Source organism: Dermacentor variabilis, chromosome 2 (assembly GCF_050947875.1).
Source record: "Dermacentor variabilis isolate Ectoservices chromosome 2, ASM5094787v1, whole genome shotgun sequence".
NCBI lineage: Eukaryota > Metazoa > Arthropoda > Arachnida > Ixodida > Ixodidae > Dermacentor > Dermacentor variabilis.
In genome coordinates this window covers 22,291,960-22,313,580 of record NC_134569.1, presented here as the reverse complement: position 1 = coordinate 22,313,580, position 21,621 = coordinate 22,291,960, and the positions used below count along the sequence as shown (strand labels likewise).

General features: G+C 45.8%; 2 protein-coding genes across 2 annotated transcripts in view; one reads left to right on the top strand and one right to left on the bottom strand.

Annotated features, from left to right (window-relative positions):
• The window catches only part of LOC142571491 (techylectin-5A-like), a 59,026-nt gene extending 55,068 nt beyond the window's left edge, over positions 1–3,958 (bottom strand). The window contains exon 1 of the mRNA XM_075679891.1: positions 3,940–3,958. The gene's annotated coding sequence lies outside the window, so the exon portion shown is untranslated. The remainder of the gene's footprint in view (positions 1–3,939) is intronic.
• The window catches only part of LOC142571490 (adipokinetic hormone/corazonin-related peptide receptor variant I-like), a 38,810-nt gene continuing 17,473 nt past the window's right edge, over positions 285–21,621 (top strand). Inside the window, exons 1-2 of the mRNA XM_075679888.1 lie at positions 285–1,448; positions 3,916–4,083. Of these exons, the coding sequence (XP_075536003.1) occupies positions 1,071–1,448; positions 3,916–4,083 (546 nt within the window). The 5' untranslated portion in view covers positions 285–1,070. The remainder of the gene's footprint in view (positions 1,449–3,915; positions 4,084–21,621) is intronic.

Sequence of the window (21,621 nt, the reverse complement as noted above, 5' to 3'; positions counted from 1 at the left end):
CTGGGAGGCGTTGTGTCGCAGCTCATTACAGTAATAAAATCACGATACTATGGCTTTAGTCCTAGGCTTCCATGCCTTCAGTAGTGATCGCAACTTCCGAAGGACGCATCGGGCCTCTTGAAATCAAGCGCGCACGGCTCCTATTGGCGGCGCGAACATGGCGACGTAACCAATCGACAGTCAGCTGCGCCACTTCCCCGTCTCCTCGGCGCGCGATCCGCGCTGCGCAGAATGCGCTCGTAGCTTTGCGCTCATTCGTAGCGGAGAGGACGACGCGTCCGTGGCTCAGGAGCGGGCCATTCATTTGCCGCTCTACGGTGCGCCTTGCGCAAAGCGGCGCAGGGTCTATCGGCTTCGTGATGTCTCGGTTTAACATTATCATGACTGCTGCACAGGCAAGGTTTCGAAGTAAGTAGCGATAGTTCAGCGAAACGCGAAAGTATCTTTGTGTGAAGATGGCACGGAATTCCCTGTGATACACCAGGGAATGTCGCATTTGCCAACGATCACGTGGTATTCTCGGAATTCTGGAGTTCAGCTGTCTGCTTTCGATGTGAACACTATAGTCGGAAGTGTACGCCCAGTGAGTGAATGAACGTGACTTTACTCGCTGGAGAAGAACTGAAGCCTCCGTGGATACGTGGCTATTATTCTTCGCAACCAAACTATCTTTTCCGCCCTCCTTACAACGTCAGAACACTTCGAAGGCGGCCGCTGCTTGACGCTGGCACAACAGCTACTTCGAAGTGTGAAGTACTTTTCTGTACTTAACCGACGAGTGCAAACTACTCCCCTTTGAATTAAAGGGAGAGTTCTCAGAAGCAAAGGACATAAATGGCAACGATGGACCGTCAAAGCTATTAGGAGCATTCAAAAAATAATTTTCAGATTGGAGCTATCAGCTACATTCTGCTCGTTCTCGCTATAGATCCGGAAAGCCGAACGATTAAAAGTTGCTCCATGTGCAGCAAAATGACGTGGAGTTTGGGTGGGGAAACCGTTCTCGCAGACGGAACTGTCGCTGTTTTCCATGCCGACTGCTTTGGACGAGCCAACTAGTGCCATTCACGATGGTTTTGATTGACACGCTTCCGAACCACGAGCTTCTCTCGCCGCCGCTTTATACGGTGCTCAATGACACGTCGTCGACGGTGGTGCTGGACGCGAGTGGCGCAACGTCGGCGCTTCCGGAAGAGTTGACGTTCACGCGCAAGTCGCTGGTTCAGGTGATCGTGTACGCGCTGCTGTTCGTGGCCGCAGCAGCCGGAAACGTGCCCGTCTTCTTGAGTCTGCTTGGCAAACGGGCGCGCAAGTCTCGCATCAAGTTGATGATGTTGCACCTGGCTGTGGCGGACCTGATCGTCACCTTCGTCATGATTCCTCTGGAGGTAGCCTGGCGCCTCACGGTGCGCTGGGTGGCGGGCAACGCTATGTGCAAGATCATGCAGGTTAGTGCACCGGTGCCGTGTCTAACATCAAAATCTGAAGCTACGAGTGAAGCAGAAGTTATTGTTAGGGCGATTGGCATATAACAGCAGCCGCTAAAAAGAATTAAAAAAAATAACATGCGACAAAAAGCACGTGAACATGACTGAGATCGTGCTGTTTTATGCTATTCTCTGCAGTGGTTCCTCTTATAGAAATTACCTGGAATCCACCAAAAATACAACTTTATGGAATCAGCTTTTGTACATCATTTACATAATTTAAAAATCTCTATTGAAGTGGCACGAAAGATTTGTTTCGTTGCGTGTGTACGTGCCGCCGTTTTGTCGGTTATTAAATGGTGCCGTGTTCTCTCATTTCACTTTCGGCCCTCGTCATCAACGAAATTGCTACACTCCAAGTACAAAGCAGGAATCATTGTGGAAATGCCCAAGAAGTATATAGGGTTCACCCCACTGCGTTCCCGTCGATGAATTGTAGCGGTCTTGTTATTTTATTTTGTCTTTACTGTCTTTGACATTTTGTCAGCACGGTGCAACATTCAGATATCTGAGAAAGGTGTACTTGAAGTACATCAGGGTTAGGAGATCGCCAATAACATAGCACTCATACAAAAGGGTTTCTTTGTTAAGAATGCCATAGCAGCGATCATAAAGGCGGGTGGTGATGATAATGATGGTGATGACTATGATGATAACGTGAAGTGTGGAAGCAATTACATGTTTTCTCCTTTGTCTTCATCTTTTGTACTATTAATTGCATCTAATGGCTGCAAGATGACTGAACAGATTAACATTAGTTAACCGGACTTCCTTTTTGTAGTCCCCTGCGTCTATTAAACTTTCAACTGTTACATGCTGCTTTTTCTCAAATGACATAGATTGCGTATCACTGTAAGCTGATCACTAGTAAGCTTAGCCGGCATCAGCCAAATCTACAGGATCGGCGCTTGATGTGCCGTTGCAAGTAATAAAAGTGAACATGGTGTTGGTAATGAGTTTGCTGGTAATCGAGCAAAAAAAAGGAAAATGTTTTTTCTTAAGTATGATCACACGGAGGTGTTTTATTGTACAGGGATTCTTGTCTTGGGAACATGTGCTTTTCATACCACATTCACTCATGAAAAACCACCGTATATAGAATGTGCTTCAGCTTATGCTGGAATCGCTTTCTTAGTTGTCGAAGCATTAGACTGGTCTGAAAGAAGAAACGCTGCCGTCAGCTGGCACGCTCTCTGCTGCTACCGAAAGGCATCACTATCCGGGAGCCAGCGCCTTAAGTGTGCAGATGCCCGCTTTTTACTGCCACTTACGCAGTCGAACAGCGCCTCAGTCTATTTGCTGAAGAAATTCCTCGTCAGCAACCTAAACGCGGCACGGCAAATTGTTGCACGTTGTATTTATTAGATGACTGAAGGAAGCATGTAACCCATATTTTCCGTTACAATAAGTGATGTTTTAAAGAGCTGTACCTACTGAAACTACACAATGTGGAAAGAAAAAAATTAGCGCTCCGGGAGAGGGCTTCAACAAAATCGCATCATTTTACTTAAAAGGGCCGAGTCCGAATTCACGCAACTTCTGGCCCATGAGTGTTCTTTGCCATTGGCCGATCGCCTTCCGTAATAATACGTCCAGTATCAGGATTGGGTGGAATTTTCTCTTGCAGACCATTCCAGCGTAGGAGCTTTTGTGAATGCGGGCCCAGAAGTGTGTGATATCGTACTCGTTCACTTGTGCCACGCATTTCTTTTCTTTTTCTTCTTTATGCATTATTCCTTGTATCGGTGTCGTACTGGAGCGAATAGTACCAGCCACTGAATTCCAGGTTCTCACCATGCTCACGTGAAGCGTTCACAGTTGCTTATTCGCAGATCTTACTTTATTACGTAGGCAGTGTTTCCTTGCATATAATGAAACTGCTCCACCGACAAGCTTTAAGTGTCAGTATGCTAGAGGTGAATGCAGCAAGTCAGACGCAAACACCTGCGACGGGCATGGCGCGTTGCTGCGGATAACGAGGGCGTGTTCTGTCACCATAGCCTCACGAGGCCGTGAGACTTATTCCTGACAGCATCCGCCTTTCGAGAGGAACTGAATGCAAAAACGCCCGTGCAGTTGTGTGTAGGTGCGCGTTAATGAACTTCGTATGGCTCAAATTCGGAACACTCCACAGTGATATATCACAATCAATCACAATCAATCAATCAATCAATCAATCAATCAATCAATCAATCAATCAATCAATCAATCAATCAATCAATCAATCAATCAATCAATCAATCAATCACCTGCAGTTGTGAGCGCACCTTGTCCCCGGTTTCGGCTTGGGCGTCATGCAGCCTAAGACAAGCGTGAGAGTGGCGCGGCTTCTAGAATACCCCAGAAATACGTTCCCTTGCTAGTGCCACAGGGGAGGCGTGGCGCGCAGACACACGCGCGAGTGCGCCTAGGCGTTCTGCGTACGCAGGTTCTTCGTGCGTTCGGCCCGTACCTGTCGTCCATGGTGCTGGTGTGCATCAGCGCGGACCGGTACTTCGCCGTGCTGCACCCGCTGAGGGTGCACGACGCCCGCAGGCGAGGAAAGTTCATGCTGGCCGCGGCGTGGTACATCAGCCTGGCCTGCAGCCTGCCGCAGGTGATGTTCGGCACCGTCTTCACGCTCGTTCACATTCTGTTTTCCCTGCAAAAAAAAAAAAAAAAAAGAAGAAGGAAGGAAGGATGGCGGCGGTAACATCACTCAGCCGTAGAAAAAAAGTGTCGCAGGCATGCACTCACTTCATATCGCGCCACACAGTTTATATTATTACAAATTCAATATGATAACTGCGATAATTGCATGGCTTTCGCTTAGGGGTTACGCGACCAGAGGTGTTCATTTATGATGTGGTTCGGATGCCACTGCAGTGAATTCACTTTGCCACGCAATTAAGTCGTATGCTTTTTTACATTGATAGGCTGCTACACATTGAAAGCTAAAATAAAATAAGATATGAGGATTCATGCGTGACGGGGAACACTCTAGACGCAGTATGTCAGAACACTGAGTCGAAAGATGGATATTATATATTCTCATTTCTCTTTCCATTGTGTCATTTTTAGCCGGACATAAGAGAGTGGCCACAATTAGATGAAATAAAAACATCATGATGATTTTAGCTCCTTAAATAATTACGAAGTTGTCGCATCCCTGTCGTGGGCAAAACCGTGCAAGAGCGATAAAAATAATCCCGTCTGAAGCAAGCTGATGATCCTACTAGCGTACTGTCGCTCAGAGGGGCCTTAGCTTCCTAAATTGTTTAAAGAGTGGCCACAAATGATCAGTTTTTTAAGTGTTCGGAATTCACAACGAATAACATGAAAAAAAGGAAGATGCTTAAGAGGAAGCTTTAGCTCGGGCCCAACTCTGACGCGGCCTATTCAAATACATGTAAAACGCAAAAAACGTTTTTATGAGATAACCCCTGGACCGATTTTGATGAAATTTGTCGCATTTGAAAGAGAAAGTTAAATTATAGTGACTGTTGAAGCGGAATTTCGATTTAGGGCTTGAATTTTCTTAAAACGATTTTCAAATATTTGACCGTTTGAAAAAAATAGAAGCACGAACTTTATAAATTCATAGCTTTGCATCAAGAACCGATATCGCGGTTCTGTAAACGGCATCCATTAGATCATTCAAAGCGGACAAATTCAGTATGTCATTTTACATCTTACGTGAATTTGTTACGTTGGTTACAACGGTTTTGCAAAAGTTGTATTTCCCTATGATTAAATTTTTTTATATTCATGTGTAACATATCAATTTTGTCCGCTTTAGATGTAATATTATATGCAACTCACAGAATTGTATTATCATCTTTAGTGGTTAAGTTACAGAGTTGTAAACTTGATAGTTTCGTTTTCTGAAAATTTTCGATTTTTGCCAATTTTTAATAAAAAATTGACGATCTAACTCAAAAATTCGAAACCAACAGTCACTAGATTTTAAGTTTGTCTTTTAAATGCAACAAACCTCGTCAAATTTGGTGCAGTGGTTGCCGAGAAAAACGAATTCTCCTTTTACATGTATTTAGATAGGAGCACTTGAGCTAAAGCTTCCTCTTAAGCTTCGCCTTTAAGAGTGGAATTCGAGAGAAGCGCGACGGTAGTAACGCGGTCTCTTGCGTGGGCTGATCCCGGAGGTAGTGCACAGTCACGCCAGAAATTTGGCTAATTTTCAGGTTTCCGTTATTGTTTCGCACTAGTAATATCTAAGTCTGAGAAGAGTTAACATACAAGGTAATGGCATTCGCTGTTTTGTTTCGTGAGATTTGTTTGCGGGCTGTCATTCTCAAAATTCCGAGGAATAATTTTGTCAACAATGTAAGACAAGGTATGAGCAGCTTTAATGATAGAATGATGTGGCATTATAACCCGCATATACCGCATGCCATACAGCAAGGTGTGGCATAAACATATACCTAAATATTTACGGAAATTTTCGCTCACGGACAACTCCGCGGACGTCGACACAGGATTTCTTGCGACACAGGGCTCTTAACACTATCACGTTAAAAAATAAATGGAGTTGTATGCGCACATATAGAGTGCGACTTTCTACTTTACCTTCGTTGTGCAGGAATACAGACCATTTAAATCACTGAAATTTTCCAAGGGTTCCACGCAAGTGAAATATACTTAAAGAGCCCCAAGAAAGTGCGAAACTTATTCGGCGTGGCTGAGTGCCAGTCCCCCGTTCAATGAAAGTTTGCGCCTCTATCAAGTAAATAGAAAGTTCTGCGCATTTGGCGAAAGAAAAATGGGGGATTGTGGGCAACATAAAGATCAGTTCACTGTAGTCAACTGTATAATTACTAGAAAATTGCGCTAGATCGTTCACAGCGGAACGCCGCCCTGTACATTTCAATGCGCGCCGTCAACCGCCTATAGACATTAACGCGGCGACGGTGCCGCCACCTGTAGTTCGACTCGTGGCGAATACAAGGAAAATCGAGAATTCAAGAAGTGGCGCATGAAACTACACGATGAAGGCCGTCGTCCTGTAGTCTTATGCGTCACTTTTTCGTGTTCTTGCGCAGTATGTCTGCCTCCAAGTATGAAGCAGCTTGGTCGAGAAAAAGTTGCTCTGATGGGAGTGTGTTTTATCGTTCTGCGATGTAGTGAAGAGCAGGTCAGCATTACGAACCCAGAGCGCAGCGAATTTAGCCAGTCGAAAACTGAAGCTATGTGATCCAAGACAGAACTTGTTCCTTCTTCTACCATTTACAAAGTGCGGCATTCGAGCATAAGGATACGGTCCTGAGTTTTGCTGGCTTGTCTTATTGGTTCAACGCAGCCAAGCCTTGGAAAGTCAAGTCATCACTGTGGAAGTAACGAAGAAATCAATGTGCAACGACTTTGGCATCTGTGCACAGTTTCGGAAGCGTGTGAAATATAGACAGCGCGTTTCACGTAACATTTATAGCTGCTGTTGGTAGGTAGAGAAATGAGTATAGGTTCGAAGGACAATTCCAGGACGGCGGGAGGGCACAATGAATACCGATGTTCGCAGACGCAAGGTTGGTGTTTCTGTTTATTGGGATAATTCGTTGCGCGGAATAATATCTTCCCGTCACTCCCACCATAATCTACACAATAGTGAACAGGGTCAGGTCCGACATAAGCAGCGCGTGGTAGGTGAGTGCATCAACTTTAAATGTATGAGTCCTTTAACGGAGTGTGTACCAATATTCGCGTTCTTTTTCAATTAGTGTATATTATCCCGGTCTGCCTACTAGTAACTAAATAAGTACTCATATAAGTACTCAAACAAGTACTCATATAAGTACTTATAGGCACGCATATAACGTCTAAATGAACGTGGAATCATCACGTTGGATACAAAAGTAACCAAACCAACCGCTTGCTGGGATACTTATGCCGTAACTTTCATCGTGCTCCATCTCCTTTAAAATTACTACTTTATAAAAGCCTGTTACGGTCAAAATTAGAATGCGCTGCAGCTGTATGGGACTCCGTCAACGAAAACCTAATACATTCCCTTGAACTAATCTGAAACAATGCAACTCGGCTCATTCTTTGGATAACAACCGTGCTTCGAGCGTATCTTCAATGAAATCAAATCTGGGTCTTCAGCCGCTGGCAACACCTCGAAGGATTTCTCGCCTTTCATTTTTATTAAGCTGTATCAACACCCTACTTTTCATCCGAAATTCATGTCGCGGCCATATTACTTATCTCACCGTACGGATCATCAGCCTAAAGTTAGAATTAGTGCATGTAAAACGGCATATTTTTTACCTTCATTTTTGCCACCTACATCAAAAGATTGGAATGAACTTCCCTCTGATATTGTTTCCATTAATAACAATGAACATTTTTGAAAAGCGCCAGCTAACACTGTATAATTGCGAGCGTTTGTACGAACTAGTGTTGGGTGCTTTCTTTTTAATCTTACTTATATATACCATGGTCTATTGCTGTATTTATCACATTTTCAGCTAACATTCTATAATTAGCAAATAATGCGTATAAGCTCGTAATATATCTCCTCCCTATTTCTTGTATAAGCCACTCTCCTCTCTAATGCCGAAAGGCCCTGAGGGTAAATAAATAAATAAATAAATAAATAAATAAATAAATAAAAAATAAATATTCTCAGTTTTCAAGAAATTTCATTATTTTGTCAATGCGAATCATTTTTTGCTTCCTTCTTGACAGTATGTGACAGGTAGGAGGTAGTGTTAGGTTCCTTTCTCGACTCGTTTTATAAAAAGAAAATAATGTGACTGATGGAAGAATAGAACATTTGCCGTCGATCACAGCAGCCCGGTGCTTGTACCATTTCGGAAAGAAATATAGAGGAACTCTACTGGAGTTGTCTAAGTATGCGCAAGGATTGTGCCAGATGCTCAACTCCAAGCATACTACGCCATGTATGCTGTTCCCCCCGATTGACGAAGTAATAGTCTGGTTCATTAAATATATGCTTTATTGGCCTTGTAGTCTGTTTTGGCTCTTGGTCCGACAAGTATAAACCCTTGTTATCCTTTACAAGTCGTTATCAACCTGATCGGACTTGATCCAACCTTATAAACTTTTGTCAACCTTTATCAATTGCTATCAACCTTATCGGACTCAATCCGGCCCTTATCAACCACCCCCTGGATCCTTATCGGTCGTTATGCTCTTATCAATGTTTATCTGCTCTTATCAATCTTATCCGACATGATCCCACCCTTATCAACCCTTACCTGACCTTAACAACCTTATCGGACTTGATCCGACCATTATTGGAGTGACTACAATGCACACTGGGTAAAACGCAATCGGCACCAGTACCAGTGGTCAGTACCAGTGCCAGTGGGGTGCGGAATTTACGCCGGTGCCATAATCGGTCCCATCTTCTTCGATCACACACTGAACTGGACAGCGTTACGTGAACGAAATCCTTGAAGGAGTGGTGGATGAGTTTCTCAGCGAAGTCCCGCTGTCACGTCTTTCACTTCTGTGGTATCAACAAGATGGGGCACCTGCACACAGCAGCAGCCGAGCACGAAACTGGCTGCATGCAACTTTTCATGCGCAATAGATTAGAAGGCACGGGCCTGTAAATTGGCCGGCTAGCTCACCTGACCTCTCTTCACTGGGTTTCTTTCTTTGCAGTTATATGAAAGATCGTACTTACATGATTGAGATGGACGTCAGATAGTTCGCAACTAGGATAACGGATGGTTGCCGTAGAATTCGAGCGTCGATGATCACGAAAGCCACTCAAGATGTCATAAAACGGGCTCAGTACTGCCTAGCTGCGGAAAGAAACCTATTCGAACACGTCCTCTAGGCAGCAGCTAGTGTTAAACGACGCTTACGAATTCATAGATAATAAGGGCACACTGAAATCTGATGTATCCTCTCTTTTTGTGTAGGCGTCCCCATTGCCGATTCGGCTCATTTAGAAATGTTACACTTACTTTCTTACCCACCGTGGTTGCTCAGTGGCTATGGTGTTAGGCTGCTGAGCACATGGTCGCCGGATCGAATCCCGGCCACGGTGGCCGCATTTCGATGGTGGAGAAATGCGAAAACACCCGTGTACTTAGATTTAGGTGCACGTTAAAGAACCCCCAGGTGGTCGAAATTTCCGTAGTCCTCCACTACGGCATGCCTCATAATCAGAAAGTGGTTTTGGCACGTAAAACCCCATAATTTATTTTTTACTTTCTTGAACGCACCTGTATTGCGTTTTTTCTACACGTGAGTCGCTCCTCGGTCTGTTTATTTCGCTTTTATTTTTTGGCACGAACCTGTTTTTACAGCACGTATACGCTCTAATGAAAAATAATACAGTCACATTAATTTGGCTTTGGTCCGAAGCAAGTTTCTGGCGCGAAATATAGCTGCGCGCGCACTCTTCCGACGCGGTGCAAGAAAAGCCAGCGCTTTGAAACATTCTAGGCCTATTCCATTGCTTTTCACATTTCGTGCGTGAACAGAGCTGCGCTTCGGCCGCGTTATGAAGGGGCTGTTGTTATCAATGTGATCAGTCGGCCTCGAGAAGCGGATAGTAAGTGTGGCGTAGAAATTAGAGGAACGAATTGCTGCGAGGCCGCGAAACCTGCTGTTGGTGCTCCTTCGGTACCATTATCAAGGTGATGGACTGTCTCTTCGGGTTTGCGACAGGCAATGCAGCTGCTTTCAATCAGCTTATTTAAAGGCGCTGCTTTATGATGTAGGTGGGAGTGCAGTCACGTGGCATTTTTCATATTTCGTGAAGTTTGTTTGCCAGTCGGAAAAAAAATAGATGTCATTCGGGGGAGAGGGGGGGGCTACAAATGCCTCAAAGACACTTTATTAATTAGGAGAGTACTTCTTGAATTAGAAAATAATTGCAATTGTCTAATTAAATTTCAAGAATGATAGAATTACTGGTGGCTGCTCCACTGTACTGGAAGCAATATGCACTAGTTTTTCTTCAAGTAGCGCCACTGCTCTTTTTTTTTAGTCTTGATGCGTGATAGTTAGGGATCCCTGCATAATTCACTCAGTAATCGAAATCAGGCCAAGCTGGATTCACTTGAAATGAGAATCAACAGCAGTCATGCACAGGAGCGCTTTACTCGGACTGGCAGAAGAATAAGAAAAAAAAAAAAGAACACAGAGAGGCTGCAGTTTCGCCGGAAAGGCGAAAGAGCTTTAGTGATGTAGATGTATATACGACATTCACATGAAGGAAGATTACACCACCGAGAGCCTCCAGAATCTTGGTGGTGGGAAAGGACTCAGGCTGTGTAATTGAAATGTCTCCTACTATCAGGTCTTGTAAATTCTCATACAAGGATAAGGCCGTCACTTGAATGAACAATTCTTCGAGGTCGCACGAAGTTTCTTCAAGTGCAAGGTATATAAATATAAACACACACGTGGGAATTCGGAAAGCTGGTCGCCCCCCCGGTAGAAATGAAAACTTGCCGCCTATGGGCATGGTTGAAGCAATAAGGAAACACACGCGTCTGATCCGAGCGCTCTTATAGGCTCACGCTCAGCATGATCGATTGTGCAACAGCCGGTTCGCACCGACGGCCAAACGCCGCTCGACATGGCTTTGCTCAACAGGCGGGAACCGGCTACACTAGTTATGTGCACCGCTGATGACAGTATCTACCCATTTTCTCAAGGCGTGGCAGAAGAACGCATATATAGCCGATCTGAGTGCCTCCGCTTTATTCCTACATAAAGTTACTAATAAAGCACGATTATCGCCTGTAACGTTCTTGAATCAGCGATTACACAAGATGCCATGTAGGCGGTGTGTAGAGTTACACATGCACGCGGTTTAAAGGAAAGAGTGGGCGATATTATCCACTTACAGTTTGATGCGTCGAATTTGGATAACTGCGAAGGATTCACTTTTGCCTTTGTTTAGTGAACTTTAGGAAGCATATCGTAAATGTTTGTAGTAGAAGAAATAAATTTGTGAATCCGCCGAAAAAAGGCACTGTGGTTGGCTCGCTTGAAATCGGTTTGTAGAATTATCGGTAGTTGTCATGCTATTATGTAAGCAATTACTTCACAAAGAATTTTTATGTACAAAGTATATGCATTTACCTTGTCCAGATATTTCTTATTCAAAAGAAGATTCATTCCGCGAAGACATTGACGCAAATAAACTTCCGCATACTCGGCCCTGAAAATGTACCAAGCTTATACTAGTAACGTTCAAAGAGGGTGTTATGACTTGACAGTCACTTGGCCGCTTGAATAAACATCTTCGCCAGCGCGAGCGATTTCCTAGCACCGATGCGCCGCACAGCTTTTACTATCTCTCAGATACAGACCCACTGCTCGCAACTTCAGTATCCGCACACACGGCGACGGACACGGAGCGACGGCAGGATTAGGAGCAAATAGTCGCGTTCGTGTGGTTGCCACCGTCGGCTAACAATTTTCCGTGAGCACGGCCCGACAAGCCTGCAAGCGAGAGTGCGCACGTACTGCAAACAGTGAGCCATTGTGGCGCCGTCACCGCGGGGCGTGATAACGTCCTGTCGAAATTGCGACACTCGCGTCGTTGACCGTGTCGCACTTGGCGCTTGTGGAATGAATGAATGAATGAATTAATGATGCGGTTTTACGTGCCAAAACCACCATTTTATTGTGAGGCAGGCCGTAGTGGGTGACTCCGGATTAAATTTGACCACCAGGGGATTTTTAACGTGCTCCCATCGCGCAGGAAACTATGTATTTTGAGGGTCTAACAAACAAACAAACAAACAAACAAACAAACAAACAAACAAACAAACAAACAAACAAACAAACAAACAAACAAACAAACAAATAAATACACAAACAAACAAACAAACAAACAAGTAAATAAATAAATAAGTCCTTAACTTGTTCTCAACCTTCATTGTCAGTCTCCAAGTTTCTGGCCCGTATGTCAGCACTGGTGAAATACACTGATTACACACCTCCGAGGAAGAAACGGGAGAGGCTGAAAGACAAAGGACCTACACCGAATGGGCGAGGTACCCGAAGAAGGCTCTCGATAAATTTACCCGAGAAATCGCAACGACGTCGCAGACACCGTACGTGGACGCCAGACTGACCCACATGTGGGCGGCCCGACACTCGTTGACGCGGCGGTGGAAACGTCAGAGACACAACAGAAAGCTGGCCAAGCGCATAGCAGTCTTGAACAAACAGATCGCCGAGTACGCGGCCAAACTATGTAAGGAAAATTGGCTGAAGACCTGCGACGGCCTACAGGGCAAGCTCTCGACGTGGAAGACGTGGTGTCTCTTGATCGACCCGCTGAATAGCAAAACTGCGACCAATCGCAACCTCGCGATTGTTCAAAGTATTGAACACGTACAAGGCAGACAGCCGCAGGCTCCTAGAAGACCTGAAGGCCAAGTACCTAAAGACAGAGAAGGGCCAGTACCCGGTGCCCGAGAGGTACGAAGGAGCCGACAACGAAGAACTGGACCGGCCGTTTACCATGACGGAGCTGTGGACAGCGATAGATGACAGTAACAAGAGAAGTGCACCCGGCAGGGACGCCATAACTTACAAATTACTCGGTAACATGAGCGGTACAGCGGCCCGCGGCCTCCTAGAGCACATTAACGAAGCCTGGGAGAGCTCGCAGTTGCCGAAGGAATGGAAGGACGCCGAGGTCCGCTTCATTCCAAAGCCTGGCAAGGCCCTCACGATAGACAACTGCGGCCCATCTCCCTCACATCGTGCGTGGGGAACGTGATGGAGCGCATGGTCCTTCGCCGGCTGCAGAAGCACCTCGAAGAAACGGATCAGATGCCAGAGACGATGTATGGCTTCAGGCAACATCTCAGCACCCAAGGCGTGATGATCCAACTCCACGAACTGGTCGTCAAGCCGGCAACGAGGTACGCACCGCGCGGGATACTCGCCGTCGACCTGAAGGGAGCGTTTGGCAACGTGCCCCACGCGAGCGTGCTGCAGAATCTAAACAAAACCCGGTGTGGCCGAAAGACATTCGGCTACATAAAAGATTTTCTGTCAAACCGAACGGCGACCATCAGGATAGGGGAGGAGAAGTCGGATCCTGTCGAGCTCGGCGATAGGGGCATCCCTCAGGGATCGGTCTTGTCGCCCCTGCTCTTCAATCTGACCCTGCTGCCCCTGCCCGATCTACTCAAGCAAATCGAAGGCGTGGATCACGCGTTCTACGCCGACGATATTACGGTGTGGACGGCCCGAGCCGGATCCGATGCCTGGATGGAGGAAGTCTTGCAGCGGGCGGCAACGACCGTGCACGAGTATGCAAAGTCGTGCGGACTGAGCATACTCCAGAAATTGCGCTCCCCAGAAATTAGAGCTGCTCATGATCCAACCGGGAAAACCCAAGAAGGAGCTGCCGCCGAACGTGATTATCACGATCGCCGGAACGACCATCAAGCCAACACAGCAGATAAGGATTCTCGGCCTAATACTTCAGAGCGACGCAAAGGCACAGGCCGCCATCACTAAGATCAAGACTACAACCGAACAGATACTTGGTATGATTCGGAGGGTATTAACCAGAAACCGAGGCCTTAAAGAGGACGATGCCATGCGCCTGGTACGCGCGTTCGTCGTGTCGCGGGTTACCTACTCCGCCCCTTATCTCCAGCTGACGAAGGCGAATAGGGACACCCCAAACAAGATGCTTCGTAAGGCAACGAAACAAGCACTGACATGCCCATATACTCGTCCACGCAAAAACTGCTTGACATGGGCGCCCACAACACGGTGGAGGAGCTCATCGAAGCCCACCTCTCTAATCAGAGAATCCGGCTCAGTCACACGGAACACGGACGAGCCGTCCTACGCAAGATAGTATGGCAGATCGAGCCAGTACCCATCAAGACGGCCCTTCCGGAAGACTGGAAAACGATCATTCAGACAAAACCCCTTCCCCGGAACATGACGCCGGGCAAGGATGACGAGAGGCGCACCGCGCGAGCCAAAGCCCTAGCCCGTAAGCTGGAAGAGAACTCCAGGGTCCTCTACGTGGATGCCTCGCTCCGAAAACACAGTGACCGTGCAGCCGTGGTGGTTACTTCAAAAGACAGGCTGATCGTCAGCGCGTCCCTGAAGACAACAGACCCCGCAGTTGCCGAAGAAGCGGCCGTGGCCCTCGCACTCGCACAGCCGAGCGTGGACACCGTAGTCATCGACTCAAAGACAGCCTACAGAAGCTTCCGCAGGGGGGTAATCTCCTCCGCGACCCGAGCCATTCTAGCCAAGCACAAGCCTCCGGGAAGAGCCATAGAGCTCATGTGGGTCCCGGCTCACTCGCAGGTAGCAGGCAACACCATCGCCGACTACCATGCCCGAGAAATGTCAACCCGGGCCGAGCACGAGCCGGAAGAGCCACCGCACCCGGTTTACAGCTTTCGGGACATTACCCGGATGTACCGAGAAGAAAGGTGCAGACTGCCAGAACCGCACCCCAAACTCACCAGGCAACAACAGACGATCCTGCGTCGAGCGCAGGCGGGATCGCTTGCGCATCCCGTACTGATGAACCACATGTACCCTGCGGAATACGATATGCTCTGTCCTTTTTGCAGAAGAGAAAAGGGCACCCTGCCGCACATCTTGGCAGAGTGCACAGAACTGAAGACCCCCCCTCCTCCCCTTCCCGCCAACACCCCCAATCCCCAACCCCTTGAGCGATGGGAGACCTTGTTATCCAGCCCCGCCCTACCGATTCAGCTCGCGCTGACGGACAGGGGCCAGGAGCTGCTGGAAACATATGGGTCCCGTAACTAGGGAACGACCCCGTCTAGTGCCTGCGTGCATCACCGATTTATTTCGGGCCCAGTAAATGTTGCTTCATCATCACACACCTTCCTTTCGAATTATTATGGTAAGCGTCCAATCAGGAGCTGACAACGTCTGCCGTAAGCGATTCAACCAATATTTATTCTTCTATGATTTTCCTTCGCATGATCAGGGTTCCCTGTGATTAGTTGACCTAGGTAAACGTACTCCTTCACAGACTCTAAAGGCTGACGGGTGATCCTGAACTCTTGTTCCTTTGCCCGGTTATTCATAATTAACTTTGTCTTATGCATTTTAATCTTCAACCCCACTCTTACACTATCTCTGTTAAGGTCCTCAATCATTTGTTGTAACTCGTATCCTTACCAGCTAGCTCAGCTTTCTGTCGTTATAAGCTTCATTTCTAGTACTCTGAGCCCTTTTCCATGTTCCCCTACTTATCTGCGGCGTTCATGTTGTCCACTTCTCTACTCTTGTGTCCTGTATGCACGCCTCACCTCTTTTTTTCATAATGTTGTAACTCGTCTGCCCCATGGCTGAATAGAACAATGTTATCGGCAAACCGAAGGTTGCGGAGATATTCGCCATCGATCCTTACTCCTAAGCCTTCCCAGTTTAATAGCTTGAATACTTCTTCCAAGCACGCAGTGAATAGCATTGGAGATATTTTGTCTCCCTGTCTGATTCCTTTCTTTATAGGTATCTTCCTGCTTTTCTTGTGTAGAATTAAGGTAGCTGTAGAACCTCTGTAGATATTTTCCAAGGTATTTCGTAAGCGTTTTGTACGCCTTGATTTCGTAATGCCTATATGACTGCTGGTATCTCTACTGAATGAAATGCCTTTTCGTAATCTCTGAAAGCCATATATAGAGAAGCTTATTGTACTCTGCGGATTTCTCGATAACCTGATTAACGACACGGATGTGATCCATCGTAGAGTATCTTTTCCTGAAGCCGGCCTGTTCCCTTGGTTGACTAAAGTCGAGTGTTGCCCTTATTTTATTGGAGATTATTTTGGTAATATTTCATATAATACTAGGAGTACTATAATGGGCCTATAATATTTCAATTCTTTAACGTCTTTCTTTTTGTGGATTAGTATAATGTGAAGCGCATATCGAAGTGCTACAACTTCGTCCATTTTATTCCTGCGTCTTTGGCGTAACGGAAACTGGCGCGCACTCCCGTGCACATGTCCTCGTGCACCCGTGCTACGCTATGTGACAAATCTTATATTGGCTCGCATTTCTTCATTTCTTATTTATTTTCAATGCACCGCCCGCGTCTTGGCCAATCGCCCGGTGTGGTTATGCGCAATAGCATGGAAATTATGATCATCAAGACGCGGCGATCATCCCAAAGAGCTGGTTGTCGTTGGCACCCTAGTGACAATTGCAGTTGTTTATGTTTCTCCGGGGACCGCTTTTCGCCGGCTAACAAATGTTAAACCTAATCGCTCGGCGCAGGACAAGCTTGCTTGTATCGAAACTTTCTAGAATCTTATCGATAGTTCTATCCGTTGTCTGTTGTCACCGAACATTATGTATTCTGACTGTATGCACGACGCCAATCGTGGAGTACATTCTGGAATGCACGCGGGCACCATCGATTACGCTGGCACCTTTAGCGAGTCATAAACAAAGCCGACGCGCTTGACCCGCTGATCGGTTTTCAACAATCGCCGACTGTGCTCGCCACTGTCGTTGTGACTCGAGTGTCATTTGATTTCGACTCCACAGGTTCGCACAATACAAAGTTAGTTTCGTGATTCACAGCAATTGCTACAGTGCGTTTTTTTATTGAAATGAATATTAGGAGAGGTTGGCGCCTTTATGGTGGCACCGGCTACTCCTTGTCACTTGGCAAAGGAAACAATTGTGCATAAAAATGGAGAATAGTGACACAAAATATGACAGTCAGTACAACACAGGATGAACAAAAAATATACAGTCCGACAGTACATGAATCGCAAAGTTTTGTGCATGAGTTCAGTACACGTACACATATATAAAGTCAGATATTTTGAACAGTCAAAACACACAGCACATGTAGTACACTTCAAGTACAGAACAGAATTATACATATTACGTAAAAGTTGCGATCACCACATAAATCAATTTTGAACCACGAACAACATTTATGTTACTCATTGAGCGTATTAGGATCATCTGAAACTTCATATTTTCCCAAAATGTTGGTGTCCTCTAAAAACTTTTTCAGAGCAAGAAGTGCTCTTTTCTGAAGGCCCCCAGTTGGCCATGAGCCAAGTATCTATTTTAGGGTGAATGGTAAACCCCAGCGAAGAAAAAAGGATTACAGCGTGTGCGCAGGTCCTCCAAATTATGAACAGCAGTTCAATGATATTGCAGATATCATTGATGATTATAGAGATGATACTTTGAAGAAAAGGTCAGGTCCGCGCTGCGAAATATGAAGCAGGAATTGATTGGCGTATCATATCAACAAATTTGCTTGCAGTATACCCTTCTTTGTGGATCGTATTTCGTGCACTCGAGGAGAAGATTGCACATCTTCGTCTGGATGGCCACAAGAACACTGTGGACTAGAGACACGTTTTATCCTGTACAAGAAGTGTTTCGTAAATGCAGTACCACGACGTAGGCGACAGAATTTTGGAAACATTGATACACTGCGTTCTTCACCGTCACTACAACGTGACAATGTATACCGACTGCTTCCTCCCCGATTCCTTATTGTGTCTGTCATAGTCGGGAAGTCATCAATCATAATCCACACGCGGCGACCGTCTTAGAGAGCTCGTTCACGTTGGCATGGTAGAAGTATACATGTATGTGCGGCTGTGGCCTAATCAAAGTTAATATATCGATTGGCTAGATGACTTGCTTTGTGCATTTGTACGTATTGTCTCAAAAAAAGTTAATACAGGAAAAAGAAAAAGCGATTGTGGTCTAATAGTTAGAGAATCGGGCTGCTAGCTGCGCTGCAGGGCCGAGGTTCGATCCCAGCGTCGGACACGTAATTCAATTTTTTAAAAGTGTGAGTCACTTGATAAGACAGCAGCAGCACCCAGCCAGCACCTACGGTCAGGAATGTCCGGGAGAGTTAAATCAGAATGTTCGAGCTATGGATAAAAAATTGCGTAAGAACACAGGTGCTCATTTACGTGAAAAGTATTTGGTTACAGTCGTTATGATAGACTGAAAAATAAAACATTCTTCTTTGCTCATTCAGCGTAATGGAGAATCTGTAATATTTTTTTCTTTATGAAAAAAATGTCGCCGATAATTTCCACGCTATACCAATCTACATTTTCATTTCTTTCAGCAAAATTACACGAAAAAAGAGACAATATCTTTTTACCTTTTTCGTTTTTTAGAGTGATGTTATAGCGAGCATTTCTTGCTTCTTTCTTTCTTTTTTCCTTTCCTTTTGAATACAACCTCATCAACCTAGATTTTCTATATGTGGCATGTACTTATAGGTGATAAGAATATTAAGCTTCCTAAGGCTCTTATGGACCTTTCCATTATTCACTTTATGCGTGGAAAGAGCATTCAAGGTACCATATTTGCAATGATTTGGGGTAAGGATAAACGACGAATATCGCAGAAGGCTCAGTGACGCCAAATATGACTTACAACAAATGACGGAAGACATGAAGTTCATGTATATAAGCATGCATGAACTTTTTCTTCTTGGAACCGTAATGAAGATTGATATATTAAAAAATGAAACGGCTAAGCGTAGGTTTTCGAGAGTGGGCAAAATTCATTTATTATACCCGAATGTCTGAGGAATAATATAAAAAAGTGTAACTTAATGGTCAATAGCGTGGAAATTAAACAATAGTGTGATTAGAGAAAAATTTTAGAAGCTGCGCAGAAGTACTTTTATACATGCAGAATAGTAAGAAGAGGGTCGAACCCCGAGAAAGAAACCCCCGCGAATAAAAAAAAAGGATTACAGCGTGTGCGCAGGTCCTCGAAGTTATAATTAATTAATTAATTAACTAACTAATTAATTAATTAATTAATTATTGGGTTTTACGTGCCAGAACCACTTTCTGATTATAAGGCACGCCGTAGTGGAGGACTCCGGAAATTTCGACCACCTGGGGTTCCTTAACGTGCACCTAAATCTAAGTACACGGGTGTTTTCGCATTTCGCCTCCATCGAAATGCAGCCGCCGTGGCCGGGATTCGATCCCGCGACCTCGTGCCCAGCAGCTCCTCGAAATTATGAACAGCAGTTCAATGATATTGTAGATATTGATGAGAATTATACAAATGATACTTTGAAGAAAAGCTCAGGTCCGCGCTACGAAATATGGAGCAGTAATTGATTGGCATAACCTTAAGGGACAGGAAGATAGCAGTTTTGGTTAGACATCCAAGCCGAGTACTTGATATTTTAGTTCTGTTTTGGAGCATGTAGCTCAATTCAGGTTATGCGTAGTGCAGATAACCAGTGGTCTATTATTAGAGTAGAAGGTTGGGCGTCAAGAGTAAGGAAACGGCAGTAACATGTTGCAGAAGGTGTGCTATGATTACAGAAATTGTATAGGCATAGAATGGGACCAGCTGGCGCAAGATATGAGCAATGGGACATCGCTGTGGGAGAGGCCTGCATTGGACATAAAAATAACCATACGAATGGTGATGCTGCCCATGAGGATAATAGCGTGGCATTCGCTCTCCCCTAAAACAGAAAAAACAAAATACAACACGTTTTCGTTTTATCTTTATTGTGCAACACGAGACTAATCGAGAGGGATATTCGACACTGAATCATGCGTGGCAGAACGTTTCATAATCGCTAGCAATAACATACATTTGAAGCTATGCAGTGAGTACGTGTCTTTCACTGTTTATTCAACTGAAATGTACGTCGTGGACGAGGTGATATGCTCGCAAGAACTATTCACGTGGTCACTGTCATAAATCCTCGAAATGGTTTGTGATTTGGCTAGCGCCGTCTGAACACGTAGTGTCACGCGAAGAAAATGAAGTGGAAACAAGCGACGAGAAATATTGCGGCGCCATCTCCTCAAGACGATGGGCAGCCTTGGTCCTCTTTTCCTGGAATGACAGCCCGGTGATCGACATAAATTATGGCCATAACCTGTCGACTGTGAATAGCCGGCCTGTGTCATTGCCAGCGTGTGTCACCAGGCCGGCAGTGCGGCAGTAGAAGTAGAATTAAGTGGGCCTGACTGTCTTCAGTCGGCGGGCAATGAAATTTATGGGAGCAGATAGAAAAAGTTCGGCGGTAAGAGAGAGAGAGAGAATGAAGAGGAAAGGCAGGGAGGTTAACCAGATATGATTCTCCGGTTTGCTACCCTACACTGGGGATGGGGGATAGGGGTTAGAAAGATGACAGAGAGGAAAACACTAAAAAGAAAAGAAGCGGAAAAAAAGGAACGCGCACACATGGAGACACACACACAAAAGGCGTTCCAGTTAAAGCCGTTCACACAGGCCGGTAGATCGCAAGAAGCGCAATAGCGCTTGCACGGCCTTCTTCTGTGACGGTAGGTCCTTTCGATGTTGTAGAATTCTTTTTTCGGATAGCGGTTGGTCGTCCTGTTGGTCAAGCTCGTGGCGAAGGCATGCCCTCTGTGGACTGTACTGCGGGCAGGCGCACAAAATATGGCCAATTGATTCTTCATGGCCGCAGTGGTCACAGGTTGGAGTGTCGGTCATCCCTATGCGGAATGCATAGGCTTTGGTAAAGGCAACGCCCAACCAAAGTCGATATAAAAGCGTGGCGTCTCTACGGCGAAGCTGTGATGGCGCTCGAAGACTTAGTGTGGGATCAAGTGAGTACAGTCGTGTATTTCTTAAATGTGGCTCATTCCATTGCGACGCGGTGCACTGGCGAGCAAGTAGGCGGAGCTTCCGTGCCGCGTCAGTTCTAGAAAGTGGAATTGGGACGTAGCGCTCCTCGGTATGGGCTGATCGGGCAGCGTCATCTGCCCGTTCATTGCCGATAATCCCGCAGTGACTTGGAAGCCACTGGAAGGTTATTTCATGGTCTGCATCCCTTATATGGTGTAACGTCTCTGTAATATGGAATATTATTTGTTCGTGCGGTCCGCGTCGCAAAGGTGACAGTAGAGACGGCAGTGCTGCCTTCAAATCGCAGAATATTGTGCACTTGTGTGGCGGTTCATCACCAATGTGACGAAGGGCAGTAAAGAGCGCTGTGATCTCTGCTGCCGTCGATGTTGTCGCGTGGGTCGTCTTAAATTTGATTGTTGCAGCTTTCGCTGGTATGACGATTGCCGCCGCGGAGCTGCTTGGAAGGACAGATCCATCAGTCTAAATATGCGTAGAGTCACGGTAGTTCTCGTACAAATATAGTAGCGTGAGCTGTCTAAGCG